Source organism: Nicotiana tabacum, chromosome 20 (assembly GCF_000715075.1).
Source record: "Nicotiana tabacum cultivar K326 chromosome 20, ASM71507v2, whole genome shotgun sequence".
Classification (NCBI taxonomy): domain Eukaryota; kingdom Viridiplantae; phylum Streptophyta; class Magnoliopsida; order Solanales; family Solanaceae; genus Nicotiana; species Nicotiana tabacum.
This window is the reverse complement of record NC_134099.1, coordinates 130737734-130748097: the sequence shown is the minus strand read 5'-3', so window position 1 is coordinate 130748097 and position 10364 is coordinate 130737734. Positions and strand designations below refer to the sequence as shown.

At 37.3% G+C, this 10364-nt stretch overlaps 2 protein-coding genes across 3 annotated transcripts; both read right to left on the bottom strand.

The window, feature by feature from the left end:
* Window positions 1–1796: 1796 nt before the first annotated feature.
* On the bottom strand, window positions 1797–3411 carry LOC107808253 (vignain-like). Its single transcript, XM_016632759.2, has 2 exons — window positions 2866–3411; window positions 1797–2579 (listed from the first exon to the last, which is right to left on the bottom strand). The coding sequence occupies exons 1-2, from the start codon at window positions 3296–3298 to the stop codon at window positions 1990–1992; spliced, it is 1023 nt and encodes a 340-aa protein (XP_016488245.1). The 5' UTR covers window positions 3299–3411; the 3' UTR covers window positions 1797–1989.
* A 1758-nt stretch (window positions 3412–5169) lies between these two features.
* LOC107820377 (abscisic acid receptor PYL3-like) lies at window positions 5170–9552 on the bottom strand. 2 transcript variants are annotated; one of them, XR_001655912.2, is made up of 4 exons: window positions 9203–9551; window positions 8418–8633; window positions 5339–5633; window positions 5170–5235 (listed from the first exon to the last, which is right to left on the bottom strand). XR_001655912.2 is itself a non-coding variant. In XM_016646659.2 (3 exons), exons 1-3 carry the CDS (start codon window positions 9299–9301, stop codon window positions 5415–5417), a joined length of 534 nt encoding a protein of 177 aa, XP_016502145.1. In that variant the 5' UTR covers window positions 9302–9552; the 3' UTR covers window positions 5170–5414. The 2 variants fall into 2 exon arrangements, 1 of the variants encoding a protein (XP_016502145.1); XM_016646659.2 differs by having other exon boundaries at window positions 5170–5633; window positions 9203–9552.
* Between the last annotated feature and the right edge of the window lie 812 nt (window positions 9553–10364).

Here is a 10364-nt window from a genome sequence, read left to right as displayed (position 1 = left end):
TCACACGTGGAGTCTGTTAGAATTTATAATCCCAGTACAAGAGAAGTAATACTTCTTCCTAGCCTGGAATTTTTTTTTAATACGCCTCAGTTTTACTATTCATTAGGTTATGAACCAGAAAAAAAGAAGTACTTATAAAGTTTTGATGACAGTTAAGGTTTCAAGTGGGCCCATGAGGAGCTGGGTTTTCACTTTAAGCGTAGACGGATCATGGAGAGAGAGATTGAAAGCTTGGATTGTGATCTATGGTTTGACAATAAAGTGTGCATTAGAGGAATTATCTATATGCTAGATTACTGGGGGAAAATCATAGTTGCATTTAATATTAAAGCTGAAAATTTCAGAATTATCAGATTGGAGAATGTTTTATATAATCCCACAAGTCATTACAAGCTGCTAGAAGTTAAGGGAAAATTAGTGTTGCTGGACTATTATAAATGTTTCTCTGGCCAAAAAGATTTGTGGATTTTGGAAAATTTCGAAAAAGAAGAATGGAAGAGTCATAGCATTCAGATTCCTTCCCAATGGAAAGGTATGGAGGATAAATTGCGACCAACATTTAGCGATTGTAAAAGATTTTGTTGTTCTTATAATGACGAGATTGTATTTATCGCGATTAAGACTAACATTTTAGAGTGTAACTTTTATGACCTAAGAAAACTTAGGTGGAGATATTTGGAAATACAGGGAGTTCCAACAGAGGATGTGATTTATGCCATTCATAGTTATGCCGAAAGCCTCTATTCACTGGAAAAAAATTGCAATACTTGTCACCAAGTTAGTTTTGAGGTCGGTGTGCACAGATCCTTTTTGAGGGACTGAAATGGAGCTTGACACACCGCGTGGCACCTAGGCACGAAGATCGGAGATAGTTAGGCAGTTATCTAGAAATAGGTATTTTTTCGTGGCAAATTGGGAGATTTTTCTGCGGGCAATTTATTTTCTTTTTCATAGGCATAGGTATTTCACTATGTATCTTGAACTTGTTGTTTTAGGAGATTATTTGATTTTGAAGATTGACAAACATTTTTGTGAGGTTGTAACCTTATTGCTTAGATTGAGCTCACAAATTACTTTCCATCAGATTGTGACATTTCCTCAAAATTTCTAGAAGATAGCAAAATCTGAACCCGGACATGCGAGAGCCCAGCCCGGGAGAAATGCATGGTTCCCCGGGACGGACTTCATCTAATCTAACCCTACCTCGTTCACCCAGGCCTGCCAGCACAATAAGAGAATGAGGGAGCTAATTTGCTTCCTTGTGTAGACGAGGACTGGTCGGCTAGCGCGCGCCAGAGGAGCTGAAAGCCACTTGACTGTAAGGAGAGGAGTTTCGAGTGACTTTTTTCTTTGCTCTTTGACATTTTCTCGACGATAATTCGTTTCTTCTTAAATTTATATATCTTTGATTTATTCTTGTCGTTCTTTGGGGAAGGTTAGTTGATATACCAATTATTACCATAGATGTTATGTTACGATCTGATACGATTCGGCCAACACACATGATAGTGGGTGGTTCAAGTTAACAAGTAGGCCGTCGTTTGTTTTTAAATGAGAAAAGCATGTTCACAAGGTGATGTATGATGTCGTTATCTATTGCAGGGAAACCATGGCAATATGATAGGAGTATTTAGCTTAATAGTAAAAGACTCTAAAGGAGAAGCAAAGTAGATAGGTAAGTGAGTACACAAAATTTGGTAAGTTGGGTTAGTGGGATGCATGGAATCGGGTCATTGTAACTTGTATGAGACCAGCAAAAGATAATTTGAAAGTGTGAGATACACACAAAGATTTAAAGACAATTATAGAATACACTTTTGATCAACATTACATTTACATACAAGCTTTTGTTCATATATTACTTAAGTTGTACACACGAGCCTATAACATACAGTGAACTCTAGGCATACCACATAAATTATGAACTTTGTGACCAACAATGGTCTTAAGTGAAAAATCAATAGCAAACTTGCACCAGATTTCTATAATTTAAGCAGTTGGATAAGAAGCTTCCATAGCAATTCCACAAAGTCCTTCCTCAGCATCAATGTTTCTTCGCATTCTAATATAACCTTTCTCGCCCCAACTAGTTCCCCACGAGTTCTTTACTAACCAATAATCTGTACCATCACTAGTTTTACCATATCCAATTGCAGTGACACCATGATCTAACTCAGTTCCACATTCTCCAGTAAAAACACCGCTAGAATAGAATTGAAAATCTGGTCCACTAGCATCAATTGCAACAGATACAGGTTGATGAGCTACAGCTTTCAATAGAGCAGACTCGCTATTGACCGGGACATCTTCGTAACCAGCAATCTTGGCAGCATGATTGGATTTCTTTCCCGTTTTGCAGGTGCCATCGATTCCCTCATATGGGTAATTGGATTCAGTCGTAAGCCCATGGTTCTTGATGATAAACTTGAATGCATAATCCATGAGGCCTCCTTGACAACCCATATTCCAACTCGTGTCGCAATCCACAAGTTCCTGCTCAGATAAGGAAATCAGCTTACCTTTCTTGATCTTGTTGATTCCTTCTGTGGCAGCAACAGCAGAAAATGCCCAGCAACATCCTACATTATTAGGTTGATTAGTTGAGACATAATATAATCAATTGTGATATTTCTAGCAACATAAGCTTTAGATTCACACAATTCAATATGATAGAGATCCTGGGACTGTCACGGCCACCCGAAAAGTCAACTAACATTCCCACGTGTTTGGGCCATGAAAAATATCAGGCTCACGCGTGAGGAAGAGTGTTGAGACATAATAATTGGAAGTGTTCTCTCTCTAACGCTTAACCTTTTAAATGAATGGTCGTACAATTTAACAATATGATGACCAAGTTTGACTTACCACATTGCCCTTGATCCTTAACTCCAGTAACAGCACCCTTCTTTCTCCAATCTATGGAAGTTGGTGCAGTCACATTTTCGTACTTGAATGATGTGGTTTCAGACGATTTCTGGTGAGAACGCATTTTATACCCATTATGAGTGGCTCGGAATTCCTCATTTGTCAAATCGGCGAATTCATTAATGCCAAGTTTATAAGGCCGGATCCCTGCCTTGTTGACGGAATCAATGTACTCAGCATTTTCCTTGAATATTTTGAGTCTTTTTTCCTTCTCTGCATCATCTTTGTACACACGCCTAAAACGATCCATCCACTGCTCGTGTTTCTGGACCATTGAGCCTTCATAGAAGCCGCGAGATGAGGCTCGAGAAGCCTGCATTCCCAATACTAGTAGAGCTGCAAAAGCAAGTTTCCAATTGAATGTCAAAGCCATTTTTTGCTACCTGAATCTTTCTAATGATACTAATATTTTGTTTGAATGTTAGTGAAATGTTTAGATGGAGCAAGGAATTTATAGTACTGAAGATGTTGTCTGTTAAAGTTTACGTGTGATTGTGACAATGAAGATACACTCCGTACACGTTGTTCTGGTGTCCTCAAATGATATAATCCTAATAAACCTTAATTGTAACTTTCTGATATGTTTTCTTTCCCTAAATCTTGGAATATAGGCACTAACTAATGAAGTTCATTCATTGGCCCACGGCACAGTAATTAGCCGATATAGAAATGGAGTACTCGACCACTATGCTGTCATATTTGCAATTACACAATTTACTTCTCCTTTGGCCATTAATGTGACACGGAATAGAAAGAAGAATAATGATCACAGCATTTTTCCCCTTAAGCTACGGGAGAGAATTTTCATAAATGACATCCTTACTTCTCCAATTAATTTTTTTTTTAATAATCGTGGTGTCCAAACCAGCTTGCTCGCACCTTGATTAATTTCACGGACTACATGCTATGTCCCACTCTACCAAGGCTGGACAGATAGAAGAAATCACTTAATATTATTGTCTCCGCTAAAATTTGAATCTTGAACCTCATGATTCCGTACCCACTTTATTGGTCATAAGGCCACACCCACACCCTTGAGTGCCGAATATACTTTCTTGAGCAAACAACTCGAGTAGTAAGGAAAACGAAACGAAATATAGTAAGAGTATATCCGAGAATGTCAAAATCAGCGTGTTGATCATAGTCAGCAGTTTTATTTCTTTAGAATGCCTCATAGCCTGTGAGTCTTCATTCTTTTAACTTAAACCTACACCTTAATATTAGGGTGACTTGTCTCTATTTACATGCCATAATTTTCAATTCTTTGCTAAATCAAGTAATCAGTGTTTATACCACCATAGGTTGATTGTGGAGCTATAACTACTCTTTCATCTTTAATTAGAGGCCTTTGGTTCGAACTATAGAATCGTCTTTGATAAAGAACGTTTGCTTCATCTTTAACTAGAGGTCTTTGATTCGAGCTCTAAGTATAAAATCGTCTTTGATAGAGAACGCTTTGCCCCAGAAGTGAGACTAGTTGGGCCTCAAAGTGAGCATCAACACTAGGTGGGAAACCTATTAAAAAAAAAAGTAATCGGTGACTATTAGTGTAAATACTAAGAAAATCACATGATTTTTAGATAAACATTGATTACCTAATTTCAAGAATGATTTGACAAACCAGACTTCGTTAAACCAAAATTGTAGAAAACCTATGGGACGTAAGCATTCATATAAACAAACTCAACTAGTTTGCAATTGATATATAGTTGTATACCAACTTTCAGTGCAAACATACACAGACGATCAAAAGCATGTTCCTAAAACAAAAATGTACGAAGAGTATTTCCAAATTTGGAGCAGTATTTTCAGGAATTTTCCCTTCACATTCTTATTCTTTTACGGGGGATGAGGAAGAGGAGAAAAATAGCTTGGGAATTCTATATTTTCTTGGGAACAACTAATGCTCCAGGGAAAACACATACTCCTATAACACACCCCAAACGCAAAGAAGGGTGAACAATACAACCCAAAAAACAAGGCACTTTTCCCCCCCCCCTCCCCCCCCCCCCTCTTTTATCAAAAAGAGGAAGGAAGAAAACAAGAAAAAAAAAATAGTTTCAGTCTGGACAATAAAATTTTAAGCATTTATAGCACACCAGCCTCTAAATGATACAAGTGAATAGCGTGCCTTTGTTACCCCAGTAGCAGCATATGATTCTTATGACAACAAGAAGCTCATCCACGAGTACAGATATTTACAACCAACTACTCAATTTTTTGCACTGGCAGAAACAGTACTGGTTCTTCACAATGTGAAATAGCTCATTGCAAGAATAATCTGGTTCCATGTTACAAACCGGAGGTGACCTTCAGATGATTCAAAAGGAAGCATCAATATAAGTATACATGTGTATATATACACTCTTCTGAGATCGAGTAGGACATACACAATACCTGTCACTACACTCACCTTCTAATCAAAATCCATGTATGCTCCAGCAGCAAAGATAGACGCCCACACATCTGCATTTGCAAAAACTGTGGAGCTACATTCTATCAATAGGCTCGGTATGGCCCTGCACTGCCAAACGCTCTGACACATCAGCTAGCGATTTGAGGTTACACCGGATTAGGGCCTCCACAAAGAAGCATGTTTCATCCTTCGTATTTCCATCTGGTACATCTACCACAAATGACTCTATTACAATTGTTCCAGGTCTCCCATCAATGACCTCAGGATGAACAGTGATAATCGATGAGTAGTTCTGTCATTCAAAAAAAAGGAAAAAACGACACTTGAAAACCAGCTCAATGAATCATTGTATATAGAAAGTAGTAATACTTCTGTTTACAAACAAAAAGCAATAGCGTTGTGGAAATGATGCAAAACACACAGATAACTTTAATGCGCAGAGTGGAAGGAAAGCTGGCTCGGATGCACATGGAAGCACGATATTTTCATGATGGATTGGCTGTGTATTTGGTGAAGAAACAGAAAAGGCGAAGGACAAAAGGAGTATAAACAGACGTAATAAATGGAGTTGAGATAGCACAAGGTAGGTCCCTTGGACTTCAAATGAGCCTCTCACTGAAGGAAAGTTGTCTATCCATTCTTATAATTCATATGCTTAGCAGGTCTTTTTACTTTTTCCTAGTGGTCAATGAAGTGGGAAGAGAACCATGAGGTCTCAGGTTCGAATTCATATGGAGGCAAAGATACTGGGTGATTTTTTCCCATCTGCCTAAGCTTTGGTGGACAGAGTTACCCGATACATATGCTGGTGGAAAGTAGCAGGTACCCGATAGAATAGTCAAGATGCGAGCAAGCTGGTCTGGACACCACCGTCTAATCAAAAAAAGGGGGGAAGGGGGGGAGCGCGATTTGCACAATGTTGTTTTGGCACACTCTTCTCATGAAGGAAAAGTTATTCCCGCATTCACTCCTCCATTCAACATGCTTACTATTCGACATGCCTTACCATCTGAACCCCTGATAGCTGCACTATCAGACCAACACCAAAAAACAACTGCTACTACCTCAATACCAAAATAGTTGAGGTTGGTTAAACAAAACTTCAATATTCATTCCACTCCATCTAGACCTCCTTTTCCTGAAAGCAAACCACCTTGGAATAACTTCTCCCAGAGGGAAGTTACTAACCATCAGGTCATTTTTGCTTTCTACCGCATCAGTTATAAAATATTAGTATTACACATTCATAGGATAAGAAGAGACTGTGAAATCTTCTTTTGGTAAAGGGGTCCCCACATCCCATGCTATATTGTAATTGCACGTTGGTATCAATACTTCTTCAAGAAACAACAACATGACTCTCGTTATGGAAAAGTTAACTGGGCATTTACTTCTCCATTTCCTAACCGGAGGATAGTTAATGAAAAATACAAGATTACTTCTTTTTCTATGAATGGAACAATTAAACATGCTTACGATATGAAACACTAAAGTTCCACAACAAAAACCATGTGAGATCAAACTTGATATCTGCTACAAGTTCCTCTATCCAAGTTTATGTGACACTTCATTTCTTAGTTTGTTTCAATAATATTGACATCCCATTTTTATCATCACTGACATGGCATATTGAGTCCCCAGTTGATAATATTAAGATAGAGGAACATGAGGGACGTGTGGAACTCTTAACATCTCCTATTTAACTGTTGTTGTCATGGTCAACTTTGGTACTTTACGTACAAATAGCCTATTTATCAAAAATTTCCTTTGTTTCTTATTCTCCATATTCAGTCAAACACTATTATATAAAATGGGATAGAAGAAGTATAATTAGTTAGCTACTTGTCTTAGCCTCCTTATCGCTCCAGAAAAAATAATAACAGTGGCATGATCTGCAAGAGACTTCCATTTGATATAAACACAACTTTTTTTTGATTGTTCCATTTGATATAAACACGAGTATCTAAGCATTAACTCATTAAATCAGTTCTGAGGCAACAAGAAATCAGACCAAATATTTTTTCAGAAAATTAAACTATTAAGGTCCTACCATACAAGGAGCAAGTTACGCTCAACTGCTCAAGTGGCTTCATCTAAACTTCAGCTGTTCTTTAGGCTCAAGCCTGAATTTCTCTATCGAATGGGCCACTTATGATCACTATCAACTACATCAAGCATCTCCTGTATTGTTATTTCTCTTTCTAAACCTCATTTTTTGTCCACCAAACCGCACCCCCCCCCCCCCCGCGCTTGACACTTCAAGCTTCAAGTCCAAATGCAGTGTGCATTCGTGTATAACTAGGAAAATTTTGTGAATCTCACTCCATAATGGATGCTTAACTTAAAACTATAACAAATCAAGTAAGGAGTCCTTAGTATTCATCAGCTTTTCGAAATAGAATGCTGGAACAAACATCGTTTCATCTATATCTAACAGCTTTGTTCTATTTGAAGAAGTGATCAGGAATACAAAATTACAGGTGAGAAGGAGGACAAGGATAAACTGTTTAAACAAGGACAAGCGAAAGCTCATGTGGCACAGACTCCTCAGTGAAGTTCTCAAGTGCGTCTAGAATTTGATACTGATGTAATCAGCAGAGTTGGACGGTCTTGAAATCTCGATGAATCGAGGAGAAAAGCATCTATCCTTTCGAAAAAGGATGGAATGGCAACCTGTGGTAAGAGAGCCTTTAGCACAAGAGCGAAGGATGACGACTGATTCAATTGCCCTCTCTACATCATCTCTAGTAGGTGTGACTGAGTAAGAATAGAAAGGATCCAAGTACATATAAATCTTATACAATACAAAGCCATCCCTCAGCCAACCTCAACAGGAGAAGGAACATAAATAGTCAATGTTATTGCAGTTATATACAGATGCAAGATGGCTAGTGGGAAACATGGTCTCTTACCATTCAAAAGACACTGAGTGCATATTCCTTTCCACAGAATAAAGTCAACTTCACAATAATACCATAAGATAAACAAAACACCTTATCTAACAATGTAGCCCGCATGCATATCCATCAATGCATTAGTACTTATTATTTTCTATAAGAAGATAAAAGATCCATACCCTTAACCTGTGATCTCCACCAACAATCTTCACGCCAAAGATGTGCTCCTCGTCATCTAGAAGCTCTAACCTCTCCTTGCTGGTGGTGGCCGGAAGACCCGACCTAACATTTACTTCTCTCACACTCCCTATTGCAAGGTCCCCTTGCACGACGCACCTGCTGACGAATGGTTTGTACCTTTGTGGTTGATCAAACCTTCTCACCAATGACCATACCTATGAAAAATACCACATCCGTAAGAGCTCAGCAAGAATATATATGGTACATTCAGAAACACATCCAATGAATGGTAACATATGAAATCAAGTATATAATGCAATTTGGTTTACCAAAACCAATTCCATCTCCAAATGCAAACCATGAGAATATTTTAGGTGATGAAACAATTCAACAATGTATGTATAAAAATATTTTTTCATCTTTACCTCCAAACAGCAGCAAAATATTCTTTACCGCAATAATTCATGCACTATTAATCACTGTATTACCTAACTTGTTTTTAAACCAAACAAACCCTAAGTGACAGTGTAACGTTTACACAATCTAGTTACTTGTCATAAGATATTTAATTTATTTTTTAGGTTATCCTATAAAACTTGAAAAATTACGCACTGTCCTAGGTCAATTCAATCTGATGCTATAAAACAAATTATGAATGTTAGAAAAAAAGGGTGAAAATGAATATCTCGTAAAGTCTCTGTAACAAGTTGATTGCATATAGATCTGAGAAAAAATAGGGAAATATATCAAATAAATTTTTTTTTAAAAAAAGGAGCAAGCTTACAAGATTAACAGGAGCTCTGATGCGCTTGACAAGTGAAGAGCTACACTGATCGTCCTTGACCACATGTCTATGGTGTCTCCTAATATACTCTTCCTCCATTATTGATCAGAGTAAACGTGGTGAAAATTCAATGGAACGGTTTTGAGAATAGTGTAGAAGATTTGAGAGTGTGAATTAGAAGAGTCCAAAAGCCATCGCCATTGGAACTTCCGGTGGCTGAACGGTCCAAAATTGCTTCATTTTTAATAAATAAATTAAAAAAAAACTACAAGTCGTACATAGCAAGTGGGTTTTGAGGGGGGTCCCTTTTGTTTAGACAAAATTATCATTGGTCATTTGTTTGGTTTAAACTAAAAGGGAAACTTACTTTTTTGACAAGAGAGAGTGTTTCAATATTGGCGAATCAAAGCCTACTTGAAGAGGATAAAGCATATTATTGGATAATTCTAGATTTTGTTCGCGGAGGTCGTAATGGGTAACGTTGTCGTCATGTGACCTCCTTTGCGTTAGTGCGCCCGTTTTCTAGATTTTATTTATGTATCCTCTAGCTTTTTCAGTTTTTCCCTTCATTTTATTTCGTTTTTATTTTTAATCTAATGGAATATTCGGATCCACAAATCATAGATCCTCGGTTGGGCGCCTACTGGAAAATAAAATGGGCGTAGTGGTGATTAAATCAAACAATTTTTTAAAAGGCCACTAAGTCTATGATATTGCTCCTAAATTTCTGAGACATTTCTTGAGATTTGATAAATTTTCTTCCGGTTTACGATATTATGCATATTTTGTTATTCTGATTTCTTTTGCGACAAATTATTTTAACCTATTTATCATTAATATAAAAATATATAATTTGGTGAATTTTTTCATTGTTTAATATACTCTTTTATTTTAATTAATTACGCAAATATTTTTTTTTATAAAATATCACTAAATCTACAAATTTATACCTAAATTAAATTGAATAAATAGTAACCATCATTTCATTAATTATAAAGTTATTTTTATTTGGGGTAGGGTGGGGAGGGGTTGAGCAAAGTGAGGGTAGGAGGTAAGGGTAGGGTGAGTGTGGGTCCAATGTTGGTAACGTTCTCTATTGAACGTTTCACAATTGTGGTCCGTTTAATTTGGACAAGTTGAAATCCATTTGCCCAAAGAAGAC

Excerpts from the sequence above, each read along its gene's own strand:
- LOC107808253 (XM_016632759.2), bottom strand. The coding sequence starts at position 3,298 with ATGGCTTTGACATTCAATTGGAAACTTGCTTTTGCAGCTCTACTAGTA. Across the intron at positions 2,580-2,865 it reads TAAGGATCAAGGGCAATGTG|GATGTTGCTGGGCATTTTCT; the intron begins GTAAGTCAAACT and ends CTAATAATGTAG.
- LOC107820377 (XM_016646659.2), bottom strand. The coding sequence starts at position 9,301 with ATGGAGGAAGAGTATATTAGGAGACACCATAGACATGTGGTCAAGGAC. Across the intron at positions 8,634-9,202 it reads TCAGAGCTCCTGTTAATCTT|GTATGGTCATTGGTGAGAAG; the intron begins GTAAGCTTGCTC and ends TATTTTTCATAG. Across the intron at positions 5,634-8,417 it reads GTGGAGATCACAGGTTAAGG|AACTACTCATCGATTATCAC; the intron begins GTATGGATCTTT and ends TTTGAATGACAG.